The sequence below is a fragment of the Salvelinus alpinus genome, chromosome 1 (genome assembly GCF_045679555.1).
Source record: "Salvelinus alpinus chromosome 1, SLU_Salpinus.1, whole genome shotgun sequence".
NCBI classification, from domain to species: Eukaryota; Metazoa; Chordata; class Actinopteri; order Salmoniformes; family Salmonidae; genus Salvelinus; species Salvelinus alpinus.
In genome coordinates, this window is record NC_092086.1 from 67,308,610 (window position 1) to 67,328,994 (window position 20,385).

Consider the following 20,385-nt stretch of genomic DNA (forward strand, 5'->3'; position numbering starts at 1 on the left):
AGTGATCTCCAGCCTTGTCCTCGTCAACACTCACACCTGTGCTAACGAGAGAATCACTGACATGATGTCAGCTGGTCCTTTTGTGGAAGGGCTGAAATACAGTGGAAATGTTTTTGGGGGATTCAGTTCATTTGTATGGCAAAGAGGGACTTTGCAATTAATTGCAATTTTTTTTTACAAAACATCCACATTCAAACAACAACATACAGACGAACACAAACATCCACAACACCCTGCCCAGACCCACCTGCTCACACCCCCATCTCCCGTGCGCATATTACTCTTGCCACATGGCCTCAAACTGCACAATTTTGTTCCTCTCCGTAGCCCACACACTTTCAACATTTATTTAAAGCATTTGACCTTTCCATTGTGTTAATGATGGAGGATTGGTTGATTTTCCATTTTAAGTATAACTTTTTTCAAGATGATTGATGAGAAAAGTATTGTCCAATCCATCAAGTACAGTATCTCACTGCACCCTTATATGCCATGTCTCCAAATATGCAGACAGACCTATTAAAAGTACATTTACATTTTAATACTTCTGGCAGCCAACTTTCTAACTCCACCCATAACTTTTGGACTTCATGGCATTCCCAGAAGGCATGGATTATTGAGTCATTGTACATTTTACACTTAAGACATGACTCTGCCATTGTGCTGTAGAATTTGTGAATTTTGTCTCTTGCGTAATACATTTTATACATTAGTTTATACTTGATTAAGCATTTTCGATAACTGTAAGTTCATTAGTTATGTTCCAACATTCCCTCTATCTTGTGCCAATATCAGTTATTTTTTAAGTCTTGCTTCCAGTAGTTCATTTAAAAAAAAAGAGATTGTCAGTTGGACAGGCTCTCTGCAAGGTTTTGTATATCTTACCAATCATATAAATATAATTTGCTGACTCAAATAGGGTTCCTACAAGATTGCTCTGTCCAAAAGATTTCACATTAAAATTTGTTGATATGAAACTTTTAAGTTGCATGTATTTGGAAATATCTACATTGGTCAGTCCAAAACTGCTTTTTAATTCGTTCATAGAAATAAATGTATTTCCTATCACCAAGTAATTCATGTTTTTTATGCCTTTAGTTTTCCATGTAGACTAACTTATCTTTGAATACTGAAAAGCTCTTCAAGGATTGTTCCATAGGTTTGTGTTTTTAGGTACTGTAGTGATATTTGTTCTTGTAGAATACATTTGATTTTCTTCTATATTGTTAGTGTTCATAACTATGAAGTTGCTGATGTTCTTAGCTTTTTCCTTAGAAAATAGACACAGATTTTTTTTTCTGGGGATGAGTATGCTCATCTTCAGTATGTACCCATTATTCCTCTTTAGTGCATTTAATTATATGTCGCAGGTAAAATCCCTGGGTGGCAAATTGATACAATTTCAAGTCTGGAAGGTTAAAACCACCCTCTGATTTAGAAAGATGTAGAACTTTCATTTTTATTCTATGAGTTGTATTTGCCCATATAAAGTCTGTTATGACCTAGTATACTTTTCAAAAGAATGTCTTCCGTGTGGTCATGGGTATTACCAAGAATAAATATAAAAACTTTGGGAGCCATGCCATTCTGAAGAGGTTTATTCTACCTGTAAGATTTATGGGAAGATTGTTCATTTTAATTAGATCTGTTTACGTATTGTTGAGTAATGGGATAAAGTTATCTTTATGTATTTGTTGTTTGTTGTCACTTATTAAGCATCCTAAGTATTTGATATGTTATTGTGGTCCACTTAAAGGGTTAGAGATCAAGAGATGTTATTTTCCCTATTTTATATACAGAGAATTTAGAGTATTCTGAACATATTTTTTGCAATGGGGGCATTGAGTTTTCAATATTGGTCTGGAATATCAGGAAGTATTCTGCAAATAAGTTTAGTTTATATTCATGTTTACCAATACTGATACCTGTTAGGTTTGGGTCCTGTAGTATAACTGGTTATAAAGTGCAGTATAAGTGCAGTACGTGGCAAATACTGCGTCCAGAATAACAGTTTTTTACTGCAGTAATTTTGCAGTGTACCTGCATTTAGAGTGCAGTACACTGCATCCAAAATACAACAGTTGACTGCAGTTAATGCACTTTTACGACAGTTTCAAAACGGCAATCTTTTTTGTAAGGGCAGTGCAAACAGGAGGTGGGCGAGAGGTCATCTCTGTCTCGTGCCCCTTTCTAAAGCGATTCATCAGATAATGCATTGTTTGTGTGTATATCAGTACATTTGTAACAGCCTAAACATAACGAGACTTATATTCGATCAAATAAGCCTCACGTAATTCGACACTCTATCATAGACCTCCGTACAAAAAAGGGTTTATCTCATTCGGACAGATTTTGGACGGAGTACAATCCTCTCGCTTCGCCTCTTACTCTCTTGCATCGATTGAAGAAAAACGAGGCCAAATCAGGTATTGCAGTCAAAGCTCTCCAAACTACAAATCCCGTGAGCGACCTGCAACGGCAAAAGCTTATCGATGGCTTTTCATAATCATCAGCGCTTGGAACGTCAATGATACAATGTTGAAAATGTTTCTTCCTCTGCAAAGATAATAACAACCGTTCCAAATGTTCAGCGCACTCTCCTGACGTCGCTTGCATACCTCCGACAGCATTCCTAAACCAAATGGGAGTTTCCAGGAAGTGGCCATATTGGAAGCACAACCAAGCTCGTTCCCCTGTGTCAGTTTACGGAGAGAGTGAGACGAGGGCAGTTAGTTCCCTTTTGCCTAGCTCGGCATTAAAACATATACATTCCGCACCATGGCTGCTACGGATGTAGACATATTTTCCGTAAGTACACCAATACAGTTTTCTGCCTATCAGCGTATCGCAATATGCATCTATGTAAGGGAATTTTTCATTATTCGTGGAAGTGTGGGCTATGTGGACTAACCGTAGTGAGCGGAGATGGTGGAAGTGATTTCTCTCAATAAGTGTTCACGTTGGATTGTCTTGATGGTGTTGTGCTCAGGACATGGCTCATTAATTATTTGCGAGTTTCGTAATGAGTTGACTACATACAGAGGCATATCGTTATTGCTGTATTGATAGTAGCCTATACCGGTAGTATGTGCATTGGTGTAATTCCTCATTGAGTTACACCAGCTGATTGCTGCTCATACCACGGTGTGGTACCAACAGGAAATTGTAGTGACCCCAAATCTCCCTTGACAAGCATTTAGCCTACCCCATATTAGTTACAATGTAGCAACATTGTTTACTAATGATTGGTTGGTTTTATCTAATCATTGATTTGACCTTCTTCCTTTGAGAAACAATGTGGTTACATTGGAACTTCCTGTTTAAGCAGTCTACAATTATGCTTAGGCTAGCCTACATACTAATTATTTAATGTGATGGAGATTGAGTTGCCTTTTTCAAGGGAAGATGGGCATCTTTTTGTTCAGTAGCCTAATTCAATTCTCAGTTTTTTTTTAGTATTTTTATATATATATTTTTTTCTCCCAGCACTTCATTGTTCATTGTTTCCGAGAACTATTAAACTGATGTTTTATTTTTTATTTAACCTTTATTTAACTAGGCAAATCAGTTCAGAACAAATTCATATTTTACAATGACGGCCTACCCCGGCCAAACCCTCCCCCTAACCCGGACGAAGCTGGGCCAATTGTGTGCCGCCCTATGGGACTCCCGATCACGGCCGGTTGTGATACAGCCCGGGATCGAACCAGGGTCTGTAGTGACGCCTCTAGTACTGAGAAGCAGTGCCTTAGACCGCTGCGCAACTTGGGAGACGTGATGTCATAGTTCTTTCTGTCTGAATGCATCCCAAAACCTATTCCGAAGATACAATGTTGAATTGCATTGGATTCAACGTTTCTTCTCACAACCTCTAAAAGCCAGGATGTTGAATAAAAACATATTTGAACTTACTTTACCAGTTGTCTGTACGGTTGGTCCTTTTGCAGGTAGGAATGTGATACAATATATCCCAAAGGAAAGTATAATTACATTAACTTTTCAAAGCGCGGGTACGGAGTTCAGATTTCTATGATCTGAAACATGCGCAGAACCACGTTGGGCGCCATGCTTCAGGTGATGGAAATCTGAACGCACTACCAGCACTTTGAAAAGTTGAAGTAATTAATTCAAATAAAAACAATAATTGTCACATGCTTCGTGTCAACCGGTGTAGACTAACAGTGAAATGCTTAGTAATGTGCCCTTCCCAACAATGGAGAGAGGAGAAATAGAAATAGAAAAATAATAGAACAAGGAATAAATACACAACAGGGAAACAATAATTTGCTTATATTCACAGGGTACCAGTACTGAGTCTATGTGCAAGGCTACAAGGTAATTGAGGTTGATATGTACATATAGGTGGGGATAAAGTGACTAGGCAACAGGATAGATAGATAAACAGTAGCAGCAGCGTATGTGATGAGTCAAAAGAGTTATTGCAAATAGGGTCAATGCACATAGTCCGGGGTAGAAATTGGTTAACTAATTATACTTTTATTTGAATACAGTCTCACACTCCAATTTGCAAAACGACCAACCACACGGACAACCGGTAAAGTAGGTTAAAACATTTTCTTCAACATTCTGTCTTTCAGAGGTTGTGAGATGAAGCTTTTCTGATCCAAACGCTCATTTATGTTCATCGTAGAATTCAATGTAATTCAACGTCTGGTCTTCAGGGCAGTGTTCATTTTGGCAGCTATTTTTAGATTGTCTAGTTTTAGTCTTAAAATACCTTTTTAGTTTTAGCCATGTTTAAGTAATTTCATCCTTCGTTAGTTTTAGGTATCAGTCGACTAAAACTCTGGACAATTTGTCTAGTTTTAGTCACAGCCATTTTAGTCACAAGTCAGTGCATTTTTTATATTAAATGATGAGTATTTAGGTACATTCAGATAGCCATGTCCAACTAGGCCTACTATTCCTTCGTGTACCTTAGCTGGTAACATTGATATTGTGGCCGATTTTAACCAATACCAGTCATAATTAACTCTATAGGCTATAGAGCTTTGACTACAGGTTAAACAATTTACAGCTCTGATTTTCTCCACATCATAACCAAGGGGGCTAAATAACAGTGGCATTCTAAAATGTAACATTGTTTGAGTTTTTTTCCCAGGTGTCTCGTTATTGTCATAGTTTTAGTCAGGAAAAATGGGTAATTGACAAGTATTTTTCGTGATAGTTATTGTTGACGAAATTAACACTGCTTCAGGCTACCCAAAACCTAAACCTGGATTATGAGTACATGTAATCAAAAACAATGCAAAATATGAATGGTGTGTGTGAGGTATGAGGCTACAAAGACACCACACACGATGGTGTGATAAGCTTTTTTGGTACAGGTCCACAGTGTTGATTTAACTTTTAGCCAATTCTTAAGCACATTCCTTGAGTTGTTGAATTAGACAGTAAGCACTAAATTGCTGGGATAAGTAGATTAACAGAGGAGTCACTCCTTCCTCAACTTGTCACATTTGATTTAAGGAAGGGAGATTTCTCACCCTGAAGAGAGGACACTCCCCAAATTGCAGATTGCACGCAGATACACTACTCCCTATAGGTTCCATTGTATTGCCCAGTAGGAGCAGTGATTACAAAATGATTAGATTTGAGTTTAGGGAATGCAGTGAAATTAGTGTGAGGAACCACTGTGTCATTCCTATTGACTACCCTAGTTTTATGTTGTAGCCTACGTTGCAAGCAAGACGATTTGTTTGAAGGGCACTGTTAATTGTTCAAGGGCACTGCCCCTGAACAGGCAGTTAACCCACTGTTCCTAGGCCGTCATTGAAAATAAGAATTTGTTCTTAACTGACTTAGCCTAGTTAAATAAAGGTGAAATAAAAAAAATGATGACTGGTTATTGATGGGGAGGATGTATGGTTGATTGCATTGATAGGTTGAACAAAGTAGGGTGCACAAAGCTATGTGAAACAATCAGTGTCAAAACAATAAAACAAGAGTTGTAGGGGAGGATTGATCGTATTGTACTACAGCGATCTATTTTCGCCCTGATTTATATAATGAATTGCCCGTAGCGGCTGTAGAATGTTTGATGCTTTCTGACCCCTAAGAACATCAGATGTGTAATGATGCCAACATAATGCATAACATTGGGCCACGCACATTGCCTTGAGATGGAAGGCATGCTAATGAGTTTTGACACTTATTAGCATAAGTGCTGATATATTGCTGCATATTAGTAATCCTATAGTAGATATGCATCTGCTGCTTGCAAACCAGTAGTGTTATTTTCTTGGATATCCACTTTTTCTTTGACAGTCTTTTATTCCCATCAGTGGCAGCTGCTCAAAGGAGGAAGGGGAGGAGGACCATCCTCAGTGAATTTCATAAAAATAGTGAAATTAAAAAAGTGAATTTTTAGGTAAAACCATTCTAAATATATTCACGTGACCAAATAATTGATTAAAACACACTGTGTTGCAATGGAAGTCTACAGTAGCCTCAACAGCACTCTGTAGGGTAGCACCATGGTGTAGCTGGAGGACAGCTAGTTTCAGTCCTCCTCTTGGTACATTGACTTCAATAAAAACCTAGGAGGCTCTTGGTTCTCACTCACTTCAATAGACTTAAACACTAATTATGACAACTTCCAGAGGACGTCCTCCAACCTATCAGAGGTCTTGCAGCATGAACTGACATGTTGTCCTCCCAATCAAAGGATCAGAGAATTAATCTATTACTGAAAGCATAAGCTACAGCTAGCTAGCACTGCAGGACATAGAATGTGAGTAGTTGACTCAGAGAGAAAGACAATAGTTTAACAGTTTTCAACAAATTAATTTCTTCAAAAATGAAGGAGAAGCGAGAGAGAGAGATTTCGTTTTTTGTCTTTTTTTCCACACTTTCAGTTTCACTTACTTAGCTAGCAAATGCAGATAGTTAGTTTAGTCAACTCAAACACCTGGATCAAACAGAGGAATGCCATGTTAGCTAGCTGTCTATAACTATCCAACACAACACTGGAACCCTTCCAAGTCAAGGTAAGCTTTTGGTTTTATTAATTTATTGCCACCGGGGCCCACCGGTGTAAATGCTGAACTGCTTAATGACTATACACTGTAACGTTACTGCATGATTGTAGCGGGTTTACTAACGCATTAGTTCTATTAGCTATGTTGATTAGGATGTTACTTTAGCTAATATGGTGACAACGATGTAGGCTGTTTGCAGCGGTTATGACATGGTTTGGAAAGTTTTTTTTGCCTGGTCACATACAGCTGATGTGTTGTGCATTGAAGTCCACAAACAAAGGGAAAAGGTGAGAGAAGGAGTACAACGTGGCTGCTAAGAAAGTGAACTGTGTTTACAGTGATCAGGGATGTATTCATTCTGTTGAAAAAAAATTCTTAAACGGAAGCCAACGAAACTGGGATAAAAGTACCTGAAATTGTCTAATAGAAAGTCTCGTTTGCAACTGTTGGGCTAATGATTACACCCTAGATGAGCTAGATGCAGGCAAGTGTGTGCAAGGCGGTATTGAATGTGTCACTGTCTGTCACCTCAAAATTCTCTCCACCTGTGTGCACCTACGTTGTAAACTTTCATTCATAGGCTAGGTTGTAGCAACCTCATGATTGGGTTAAGGGAAAATTTGAGTATCATGTAGTAGCCTAAACCTATCGATGTTACATTGATCTGGGTGCATGGAATATGAATGACCGTCATCCAATATGCTGTAAAAGAAATAAGGCCATGCTTGTGTAAAAAATGTTTTGTCTTCCCTCATCATAAACGGCACTGACTACCACTGATCCCCATGATAATGAAGTTTGTAACATTCTTTGTAGAACGATTTAGGACAGATTCTTGTAACCTGAGTGTTGCATAATCTGTTTTATATTGACCATACAACACAGGACAGCCTGGAGGCTGGGCTGTCACATCCACTGTTGTAAAACACTGATTAGCTTAGGCTGTGTGGGGAGTCAATTATCCATGTTATTTGGAGTCCTATATCTCACCATCTGATGTCATACACATGCACAAACCTATGAAACTGTGCTTTGTGACTCGCATTCTAATACTCTCGATTTGGCTGTAACTAAATGTATTTCCTGACACCCACAGATTGGTATGCTCCTGTCTATCTCGTAAAATGGCCACTGCTGTCTCCCCTCTCCTCGGTCTTGTTTCTGTCTTTCCTTTTGGACAGAGGCGTGTGACGAGGGAGACGGAGGAGTTTCTGCCAGACAGGCAGCTCTGTGTATGAGTGTGTGTATTAAAGAAAATATAGACTTTCTTTTTCCTTGGATGCCTGGTGCCATGCGATGACCAAATCTCCACCATCTGCATACTGTAGACCTGTGCAGCCTTGTGTTAATGTTTCTACATTATACTCTGTGTAGTGCCAGTAGCAGCACTAGTGTGTCGCTGATGGGTTGTGTGTTTGTTCACTAAAGTAGACCAACTTCAGGTGGTGATGAAAATTCTACTGGAGGTCTCTGTCAGTTTGTCTGGGAATAAATCGTCCCAAGATCCATGTTTTGCCCTAAGGCTTAATGTTAACATTATGTTTTTTTGTTTAAGTACTTTGTAATGTATTGTCACAGATAAAGCAAGGGACTGTACAAAGAGCTTTCAATTTTTGTCAAGGTTTACTAGCCTACCGGCAATTACATGGAAATGTAATTACGCAGAGACTCTGATTTTTCACTATAGAATGTACAGTCGTGGCCAAAAGTTTTGAGAATGACACAAATATTAATTTCCACAGTTTGCTGCTTCAGTGTCTTTAGATATTTTTGTCAGATGTTACTATGGAATACTGAAGTATCATTACATGTATTGACAATTACATGAAGTTGATGCAAATAGTCTATTTGCAGTGTTGACACTTCTTTTCAAGACGTCTGCAAACGCCCTGGCATGCTGTCAATTATCTTCTGGGCCACATCCTGACTGATGCCAGCCCATTCTTGCATAATCAATGCTTGGAGTTTGTCAGAATGTGTTGGTTTTTGTTTGTCCACCTGCCTCTTGAGGATTGACCACAAATTCTCAATGAGATTAAGGCCTGGGGAGTTTCCTGGCCATGGACTCAAAATATTGATGTTTTGTTCCCCCGAGCCACTTGGTTATCACTTTTGCCTTATGGCAAGGTGCTCCATCATGCTGGAAAAGGCATTGTTCGTCACCAAACTGTTCCTGGATGGTTGGGAGAAGTTGCTCTCGGAGGATGTGTTGGTACCATTCTTTATTCATGGCTGTGTTCTTTGGCAAAATTGTGAATGAGCCCACTCCCTTGGCTGAGGAGCAACCCCACACATGAATGATCTCAGGATGCTTTACTGTTGGCATGATACAGGACTGATGGTAGTGCTCACCTTGTCTTCTCCGGACAAGCTTTTTTCCGGATGCCACAAACAATTGAAAAGGGGATTCATCAGAGAAAATGACTTTACCCCAGTCCTCAGCAGTCCAATCCCTGTACCTTTTGCAGAATATCAGTCTGTCCCTGATGTTTTTCCTGGAGAGAAGTGGCTTCTTTGCTGCCCTTCTTAACTCCAAAAGTCTTCGCCTCACTGTGCGTGCAGATGCACTCACACCTTCCTGCTGCCATTCCTGAGCAAGCTCTGTACTGGTGGTGCCCCAATACCGCAGCTGATTCAACTTTAGGAGATGGTTCTGGTGCGTGCTGGACTTTCTTGGGCGCCCTGAAGCCTTCCTCACAACAATTGAACCGCTCTCCTTGAAGTTCTTGATCATCCGATAAATGGTTGATTTAGGTGCAATCTTACTGGCAGCAATATCCTTGCCTGTGAAGCCCTTTTTGTGCAAAGCAATGATGACGGCACGTGTTTCCTTGCAGGTAACCATGGTTGACAGAGGAAGAACAATGATTCCAAGCACCACCCTTTTTTTGAAGCTTCCAGTCTGTTTTTCAAACACAATCAGCATGACAGAGTGATGTTAACAAGAGAATCACTGACATGATGTCAGCCGGTCCTTTGTGGCAGGGCTGAAATGCAGTGGAAATGTTTTTTGGGGACTCAGTTCATTTGCATGGCAAAGAGGGACTTTGCAATTCATCTGATCACTCTTCAAAACATTCTGGAGTATATGCAAATTGCCATCATACAAACTGAGGCAGCAGACTTTGTGAAAATTAATATTTGTCATTCTCAAAACTTTATACCAAAAAAATCAACAACATTGCTTTCAAAGTGTAACAAACCATAGGACTCTACGCACAAGCATGACTTTTAATAATTTCCACTGAACGTTTTACAAAAACACATTTACAGGAAGAACTGCAGATAAAGTTTTGTAACAGAATAACACCGAGGGAGATTTTACTGTGATTTAGTTACTAAACTTTGCATCTGTAAATTTTTTTGTTGTTGCTTTTTTAAATTGTTCAAGGTAGTCATTGTGTACAGAGTTTTATGGTTTGTTAACATTGGTTTTCAACGTTTTTGGTTGGCATACATTTTAAAGTGGAAAAATCTCAGCGTAGTTCTGTCACTTTGGGAATAGCCCCTACATATTTCTGAGCTCAGCCGTTTCCCATGCACATCACTGGATCAAGAGGAAGCGTGGTGTTTCCTTTCCAAGGAACTTTTAACCAGAGTCTCTCTGAAAGGCACCATCTCACGATTCTCCTTATACTATTACTTTGCACTCCTATACGGACTCCATTCCCTGACTAGTGTGACGGATGGATGCCTCTCAGCTTGTGTGACGTGTGCATTCAGTCAGAGTTCATCTCTGGTGAGTTTGTGTCCACGTCCGCAGTTCTGTATGATCCTTGAGAAAACACACTGGAGCAGGTTTTGTGTTTGTTTGCATTCCCTTTGTGGCCCTCAGTCGATTCCAATTACACACAGGCCTGCCTGCACTGCTCAGCTCTTAGGCTGTGTCCGGTGACATCACCCCCCCAAATATGCAGTCTTTGTAGGAAAGGCCAAGCCAGACACATGTGGATGAGCCCATTGATCTCAAGATGGTCTCTCTGCTATCCCTGCACAAGGGAGATGAGTACGATAAGGGACTACATTATTGTTAACCCCCCCCCAATGACTCATCATTAGAGATTAGCTGTTGTTCACTGAGGTGGGAGTAGGCTCACTCCCTAACCGTTGCAGTTGCCAGATTTATTTTGTGTGACCTCAATTAATCCCACTTGGTTTTTGGAATCTCTAGTCTCTTCTCTGTGCAGAGAAGCCACCTCCTGTTTGAAGGATTACTCCAGCTCCCTCCTCAGCACTCTCCAGAGGGCTCATCTCATTATTTAAGCTTTAAGGCACATTATGATGAGCTGTATAATGTACAAATGGAATGTGGTGGTGGTATTTCGTATTGCTTATGTCCTCGATTCACAGTAATACATTTTCTCTCGGTGCTTTCACCCCCCCGCATATCTCTAGCCCTGCCATTGTTGTTCATTTATTTAATACTTTCTTTTTGCAGAATGAAGAAAAGCGTAACCTCAGTTTGGGCGGCCATGTTGGTTTTGACAGCCTTCCCGATCAGCTGGTCAGTAAATCGGTGACACAGGGTTTCTGCTTCAACATCCTCTGTGTAGGTGAGTATCAAACCACATGGTAGTGCTACTGTTACTGCACTATCTCAGGGCACCCTATTCCCTATATAGTGCACTACTTTTAACCAGGGCCTATAGGGCTCTGGACAAAAGTAGTGCACTATATAGGGAATCGGGTGCCATTCGGTATGCAGCCAGGGTTGTTTCTGTCTTTGACATGAACGAGAATTAAGACTGCTGCTGTGAAGAGGCTGAGAGAAGAATGTCCCCCCTGAGAGTTACTGAGACCTAACAACACTTTTCCCTCTCTTGCCTCCTAGGGGAAACGGGTATTGGCAAGTCGACATTAATGAATACACTTTTTAACACAATGTTTGAGAACGAGGAGGCCAGCCACTACCAGAATGGCGTGTGTATGCGGCCCAGAACATACGATCTCCAGGAGAGCAACGTCCACCTAAAGCTGACTATTGTGGACACTGTGGGGTTCGGGGACCAGATCAACAAAGAGGAGAGGTAAGCAGCAGATGCTTAGCATCCTACTTTCAGCTGTTCACTAATTGAAGCGTTGCCATTGAGTTTCTTTATCCTTTTCATACTCTCACAGTGTATGATAACATGCCATCTTTTAGAGTAAATTGCTTACATTGCCTGGAATGTAGACAAGACAAGCACAGTCGCTGTCATTTTTCAGGAAATCCCCTCCCCCCCTGAATGGAGCGGGGTTTAGAATGATGATGAGGAGGACATTCTTGGTTTGAACTACAGCTGTGGGACTGAGTGTTTGTGTGATCTCCGCAGCAAGCGGGCTCACACGCCCCTGAATGATACAGTGGGAGGAACAGGCCGTAACTCATGTTGTTTGGGAAAACGCTGCAGCAATAATGCGTCCCAAATAGTCTTTAAAGGTCATCAGTGACACGTTCTGGGAAAATAGCTTGGAGATGTTAAAGTCAAGGTTAAACGTTGTGTATATATGTTCTTGGCAAGCCTTTAGATCACTTATTTACCCTACATGCTACAGTATAGTGATGGACACAGGGATGTGACTAGTACTTTTAGTCCTTGATTTCACAAGCTAACCAGGGTTTAACAGTGACTTTGTGTGATATTTTTTTTGGCTCACTTCCTCAGAATGCTAGACTAAACACACTGGCATATTACATGTTCAACTCTGTGACCTCTTAAATATTTTTTTACATAAGTAGATGCTGGATGCTTGAATAAAGATAATTTCTGTACACAGACATCTCATACCCCCACTGGCAACTTTGAAAGAAACAAAGAAAGTACATGGGATAGTGGGATCAAAAGGAATCAAAGTCCAACTTTGTTTTACACTTCGTAAAACTACATTGCTTTTCCTTTTGCAGTTATAAACCGATAGTGGACTATATCGACACACAGTTTGAAAACTACCTTCAGGAAGAGCTGAAAATCAAGCGCTCCCTCTTCAACTACCACGACGGGAGGATCCACATCTGTCTGTACTTCATCGCTCCCACTGGGCATTCACTGAAGTCCTTGGATTTAGTTACCATGAAGAAACTGGACAGCAAGGTAAAGGATCACTACCGCCAATGCCTTGTGGGCAAAAAAACAGACTACATCCTATTGTTTGACTTAAAAAAGATGTCACTTTGACTGGTATGAATTTCAGTTGTAGAATAGTCAGATATTCATGTAGGGCTGGGGACCCACAATGTTCTAGAAAAGGAAGCGACAGACATTCCACATAACATTTTATTGGATAGGATTTCCTGAGGTTTATATCATACCCCTAGTGTATTGGTCAGAATTATTAAGCAAGTATGATGCTGTAACTTTTTACTTCTATGAAGATCTTTTTTCGTTCATGGTTTCGTGTGAGTAACTGGGTATTGGGCAGCAGATCCATATTTTAGAACAATACATTGATTTCAGCTTATTGGAAACATGAATGGTCGGTGCCTCGATTAGTGAACTTGTGGAATTCATCTAATCACTATTGCAGTTGAAGCGTGGGAGAGGGAGTGTCACAACTAGCTATTTTTTTTTTTTTAGTTACCCAAAAGGGGCGGGTGAAATGTGTGAAACACTCAGGCTGAGACAGACCTGACAATGCATACAGTACTCAAACCCCTATTAGCGACAACCCTACAGAGCTTGTATATCAGGCCGGTTGTACGGCCTATAAAGCGGTTCTAGGAGTGGTGGAGAGGCAATTACAGGCTTGTTTGTGTCTGGTAATGCAATGACGCATATCAAACCGATAGAGTGGTTATGAGCAAAGCATTGTAACTTACTTTAGCCAATACTCTCCTCCTACATGGCTCTATCGCTCTCTGAGCTGTCAGAAATTAACCTTTTCACAGGAGGCAAAGAGCAGACTATAAATCAACTTGTATTTTATTTAAAGGTCTATGATGTAAAGCAGACAGGCAATGGTGTTTGACTTACACTTCCAGAAAGGCCGGAACGGTGACAGTTAAAAAGGTGGTCTGGTCTAGGGACTGTAGAGATGGGTGTTTGCTCTTTTACCTCAATAGACTTTTTGTAAAGGATGGAAGAAACCATGTAAAACAACCATCACATCTGTTTTGTAGCACAATTATTGTGAATGGTCACATCGAACAAGGCCTCCTTTTGACCTTAACAAACTATATCCTATATAGCCTGGAGGTGATGAGCGACGTCGGTGACTAAGTCTGTCGTCCCAGTAATCCGAGGAGCCAAAGAAAAACTGTCACAATGTGTTTATTTTCCCATCTGTTTTAGAGCAGAGATGGGACACCATTCAGTTTGTTTTCTTAATTGCTGTTTTATTTCTCTGTGTGGGTTTGACTGAGCTCAACCCATCGTGGTTGCATAGTGCCTCTTTTGCGACATCCAGTAATTTAAGTATTTGTTGATGACACTGTGGCAAAAATTCAGATGCTCTGACTCATTTATTTTCAGCGTCTTATCTAATCATGCTTTGATTTGTAATTGTACGACACACCCGCCATGAAACCCTTCCAAACCTTTGCAGAATATCTGAAGATATTCAATTCGAAGGAATAACCTCAAAGCAAACCAAGTGGAGTTGATCTTAAGGCCAGAAATATACTTTTTTTTAATACTTTAGGTGAATATAATCCCCATCATCGCTAAGGCTGACACAATCTCCAAGAGCGAGCTCCATAAATTCAAGATCAAGATCATGAGCGAGCTGGTGAGCAACGGAGTGCAGATCTACCAGTTCCCCACAGACGATGATGCAGTCACCGAGATCAACTCCTCCATGAATGTGAGTCTCTCTGTCTTTGTACAGTCACTCAGTGTTAACCTCACTGTATAGGAATGTATGGTTTTAATGGCTGCACATAGTTTCCTCCCTTTGAAACTGCCTCCGTTTGTACTATTTCCCAACTGTAGAGAACTGTGAGGAACTGCACGAAGCGTTCTCTGTGCCAGCTATTTCCTATTATGTAAATCAGGGATGGGCAACTGGCGGCTCGCAGATAAAAAAAAATAATAATAATTGTGTGAATGTAATATATACATACATACGGTTGAAGTCGGAAGTTTACATACACTTAGGTTGGAGTCATTAAAACTTGTTTCTCAACCACTCCACAAATTTCTTGTTAATAAACTATAGTTTTGGCAAGTCGGTTAGGACTACTACTTCAGTTAGGACTACTATCTACTTTGTGCATGACACAGGTAATTTTTCCAACAACTGTTTACAGACAGATTATTTCACTTATAATTCACTGTATCACAATTCCAGTGGGTCAGAAGTTTACATACACTAAATTGACTGTGCCTTTTAAACAGCTTGGGAAATTCCAGAAAATTATGTCATGGTTTTAGAAGCTTCTGATAGGCTAATTGACATAATTTGAGTCAATTGAAGGTGTACCTGTGGATGTAATTCAAGGCCTACCTTTAAACTCAGTGCCTCTTTGCTTGACATCATGGGAAAATCAAAAGAAATCAGCCAAGAACTCAGAAACCTCCACGAGTCTGGTTCATCCTTGGGAGCAATTTCCAAACGCCTGAAGGTACCACAGAAATACATATGCAGAGATCATCCGTTCACCCACAGTAGGAACAAAAAATCTCCAATTTGGACTCCAGACCAAAGGACAGATTTCCACTGGTCTAATGTCCATTGCTCGTGTTTCTTTGCCCAAGCAAGTTTCTTCTTCTTATTGGTGTCCTTTTAGTAGTAGTTTCTTTGCAGCAATTCGACCATGAAGGCCTGATACACACAGTCTCCTCTGAACTGTTGATGTTGAGATATGTCTGTTACTTGAACTCTGAAGCCTTTATTTGGGCTGCAATCTGAGGTGCCTTTAACTCCAATGAACTTATCCTCTGCAGCAGAGGTAACTCTGGGTCTTCCTTTCCTGTGGTGGTCCTCATGAGAGCATTCCTCATGAAGCTGGTTGAGAGAATGCAAAGTTGTCATAAAGGCAAAGGGTGGCTACTTTGATTTAACACTTTTTTTGATATTACATGATTTCATGTGTTATTTCATAGGTTTGATTACTTCACTATTATTCTACAATGTAGAAAATAGTAAAACTTTTGAAAAATCCTTGAATGAGTAGGTGTGTCAAATTTTGGCTGGTACTCTATTTCACAGCGGGTTAGGGCAACTTTTGATGGGGTCCACATAAAAAAAATAACTCATCATGAGGGCCCACAGTGGCTCGTGGGCCCCACCATTGTTGGTAATTCGACCATGCTTACTTCAAGTTTAGATTGCAGGCCGCTAGACTAACTTACTGATCAAATAGAAAATGGGCTAATTGAGTGACTGCTGATGCACAGCTACATTTTGAAATTGCACCTTGTTCATTCTATTATTCTTTCTCAACAGTAAATTAAGACCCTGACTGAGTTTTAAAACATTTTTAGATTTTTTGTTTTTGTGAAATTCGGCTGAGGGCCGCCAGTTACCCATTCCTGCTCTATGCTATACTTTTTTGTTTTGTCACAAACTGAAATTAGGCAAACTATTAGAGTTTTAGCAACCAGGAAATGACGGAGCCCTTTCTGCATAGTGCATCTTTTAAGAAAAGCTTTCAATCGTGCCAGCCTTCTCTTAATTTCTATTCGGTGTCTGAACTGCGCGTTAAGTCGTTTTTAATTCTTAAGCGTCTATTGACGCACCTGTGCGTCAATCTCAGTAACGTAATACAAATATCCCCATCAGTTTAAGCTAGAGATCATGTTTTTAGCACGGTCTGCATGTCAATCCACCGCATCCGCTCACGTCGGCCTTCCGCATCTGCGGTGGAAGGGTTCCGAGCTACAGAAGTGTTTGTCAGACCATGAGACATCCCGAAAATTGGTCTTGGAACAAAAACACTTGTAATGCCCAAACGGTTTGGTCCAAAAACACTATGGGAAGGGGAGACTCATGAACACTATGGTGTTCTCTGTTTTGCTCTACGACCCCCTCAAGTGTCACTCGTCTGAAAGTAACCCATACAAAGAAATGGAGGTGGTTTTGTGCCAACAAAAATAAGGGGTTAAATATGTGTCCAAAAACTCATATCCTGAGCTTGCTCCTAGATATAGGACAGACACTTTAAAACCTTATTTTTTTGCCCGTCTTTTTTGCAATTCATGAATGTGTTGTTCTATGTGTTTCTATGGGCTATAGTATTAAAGGCCAAATTCAATATCTTATCCCCACAAAAAAAGATACCTAAAGGGATCCTAAATCAAATAGCTAAATGATCCATGGTATGACCATCTTAAAACAATTCCATATGTTAGCTTAGTGTGTTAGCTCTCCCCGCCCCCAACAGCTTAGACTTTGAGGTTGACTGCACAAATAGATTGATTGCACAAATCAGTTCTGCGTTTGTGGGTATGGATGTGGGCATGCAGACCCGCGAGCCACTGTGGCCCCCACCCCCATTAAAGTTGCCCATCCCTGATGTAAATGAATTGGCCGCCTGGCATTGGTAGAGCAGACAGAACAGGAGTTGTTGTTCTGTCCTGTCTGTTGTGTCCCAAATGGCACCCTATTACCTATATACTATAGTGCACTACTTTTGACCAGAGCCCTATGGGCCCTGGTCAAATGTAGTGCACTAAATCGGGATTGGGGTGCCATTTGGGACGCAGCCCATAGCTCCGTGTTCAGGCTAGATGACCTCAGTGCCTGGGCCCTAGCCAGTTTTGGCTTGCCACTTAATTCTTGAGGTTCCTTTTGGTGAACATGTTTTCCTCATGATGGCTCACTGGCCAGGGTCATTCTGGGAGCAATAAAGAACCATGGGCCAGTTTCACCAACACTGGTTACTAGATCATTGCCAGGGGATCTCTCGTTATGCCCTTACACACACGCGTGGAAATGTACCTATATGCACAGGGCCAAATTGAAATGTTTCTAACAGAAGAACTATAAAAAGCATGGTAGAAATTGAAAGTGACCACTGGAGATTATGGAGAAATGATCACACCAAAGGTGAGGACACAACAGTTCACCTGACACAAGAATGATTCCAAACATTAGACTGTTGATTTGATGTGCTTTTGACCTTTACTGTTCTTTTCACAGCATTTGTCAATAAGGGAATCTGAAAATATGTTCAGCAACATAAGTATATTCTTTGAAATGTGGGAGTAGGTGCAAGATAATAAAAAAAATTACAATGGGTTTGAGGGAGAAGCCTCCAAGTGGCCTCACATCTCTCCAAACTGTGCCCACCATCAGACAATTACTGTTTTGCGCAATCCAAAAACGGTCCATTATAAATCGCAATCTGGGCCAGGTGGGCATCATTTGAAAACTTATTCTATTGCTGACATGGCTTGCTACAGTAAGTTATAAAATACGATTTACAGGTGTTAGGCTTTCGAAGGCACTTCAGACAAACCAACTGTAGTTTTGGTGCACATAGAATGGAGGCATGAGTGCATTCAACAAATGTCAGTCAAAACCATACAGTGAAGTGGAGAACCTGAACTCTGTATAGCGTGTTACTGTGTTCCAATTTAGGCGCTTATCAATGATGAACTCTGCCATTTTCAACTCGTATACGTGATGAAACGTGCTGTGAGTGGAAAGGGCTACACCATCATTACGTGCTAAAATCAACTGCTAAAATCAATCAGATCTCAATTACAACCATCACCCGCCACCGATTTGTACCGCTCCGTAACGCGGATGTCATAATCTTTAGTCCTGATTGCGACCAACATTTTTCAAGATTTTGTCCTCTGGTGGGTATTATCATTGGAACAATTTGATCTTGCGATTTTATGTATTTGACAATCATTCTGTACAACTGAAATAATGTATTTCATTTACTCATTTATCACAGCAAATCTACTATGGCAATGTAGCCTACCCTGCACATTTTATGAAGGGGAAAAATCATGGTGTTGGATTTAAAAAAAAAAATGGTTTACTATTTATGTAATCCATTAATGATTTTACTTGTTTGAATCGAATATGGCCATTTCTTATCAAGTGGGGAAAAATAAATATTCCTGAACTGTGAGCTACACATTTGACATTTGAAACAAAATTGTGTTTGTGATGTATTTTTAATCAAATTGTATTGTATTCTAATATTGTGCAGACAGCCGATATTATTTCTTTATTTGTAGAACGTGATAAGTCAATAATGAACCTTATCATTTCGTACAGTGCTACATTAATTAGGCAGTGGGCCTATTGTACTTTATTGAAGAAACAATGTCTGTCACACATGTTGCTGCAATCCATGTAACTTTAATGAATTAATATAAAGTTGGTCTTCAAGAATGTTATTTTCGCAAAGTTATAATCATTGTAATTAACCGGCTACATTTCCAGTCGAATCATTTTATTTCAGTTGTAATGTCACATTCTTCTCTTTAAAAAAAAATATTTTTCGCATTTATATTTCGTTGTTCCTGATAGGATGTTTTCTCCACTGGGGTGGGAGTAGTAAACGCAGACAATTGCCATTTCCACTGTCTAGTGTTAAGCCGGCTTGACAGTAACAGCGTTAGATCAGCTGGTCTTCTAGTTTTATTTCCGCAGCTTTTTTCAATGCAACCAGGGTTATTTTAGCAGGGAGCTCTGTGTAATCTCCTGGTTGAGTGTTGAGAAATCCAGCTGTAACCTGCAGGTAATCCGCAGCTTCCGCATGCATCTCTGTTGCAATCAGGCCCATATGTTTAATCAGACCAACAAGACATGCCTCTAAATACAGCTGGCTGGATGTTAAACACAGCCCCTGAAGTAACTTATATGTCAACACTGTTTAGAGTTACTCTTGTGTGGTCTACGGCAACGTTGGTACAGCCAAAGTTTATCTATCGCCTGTCTGCTTTTTTTTTCTCTCTCTTCCATGGACATCTGTCTAAGCAGTTAGACCTGTCCAGTAAAAACGTTGGCTATGCTGTGAAGGAAGGAAGGAAGTGTAACCTGTGTGAGAGTCATGGGTGTTGTGGAAGCTGCTTCTGGTCAAATCTGTAACCTGACTAACCTTTTTGACCTCTGAACTCTTTCAGGCTCACCTCCCCTTCGCTGTGGTGGGGAGCATCGAGGAGGTCAAAGTGGGGAACAAAACGGTGCGGGCCAGGCAGTATCCCTGGGGAGTAGTGCAAGGTGAGTACCTCTCCTTCTGTACCTCTGTTTCTTTCCATTTCAGGAGAGAACCACTGTTCAGGAAGTCAGTCCCTAGTGTCTTTGGAAAATGGCAGAGACCGATGAATGCACTATTGGTAGTATTACTAGATGGACACTGCTACATCTATTGGGAGTATTACTACAGGGACACTGCTACATTGTTTGCTGTTTTTGCAGACGTTTAGCTGTGGTCGACCGGGATGGCTAAACGCTGTAATTTGATCTCGTCACTGAGCACCGTTGTGAGAATATTTGAACCCAG

At 40.5% G+C, this 20,385-nt stretch overlaps 1 protein-coding gene across 4 annotated transcripts in view; it reads left to right on the forward strand.

Annotated features, from left to right (window-relative positions):
- Positions 1 to 997: 997 nt before the first annotated feature.
- LOC139583806 (septin-8-A-like) overlaps positions 998 to 20,385 on the forward strand; it is a 43,371-nt gene continuing 23,983 nt past the window's right edge. For all 4 annotated transcript variants that reach the window (XM_071415299.1, XM_071415310.1, XM_071415329.1 and 1 more), the window contains exons 1-6: positions 998 to 2,808; positions 11,440 to 11,554; positions 11,833 to 12,028; positions 12,886 to 13,072; positions 14,619 to 14,780; positions 20,006 to 20,102. In XM_071415299.1, coding sequence (XP_071271400.1) covers positions 2,779 to 2,808; positions 11,440 to 11,554; positions 11,833 to 12,028; positions 12,886 to 13,072; positions 14,619 to 14,780; positions 20,006 to 20,102 — 787 coding nt within the window. In that variant the 5' untranslated portion in view covers positions 998 to 2,778. The remainder of the gene's footprint in view (positions 2,809 to 11,439; positions 11,555 to 11,832; positions 12,029 to 12,885; positions 13,073 to 14,618; positions 14,781 to 20,005; positions 20,103 to 20,385) is intronic.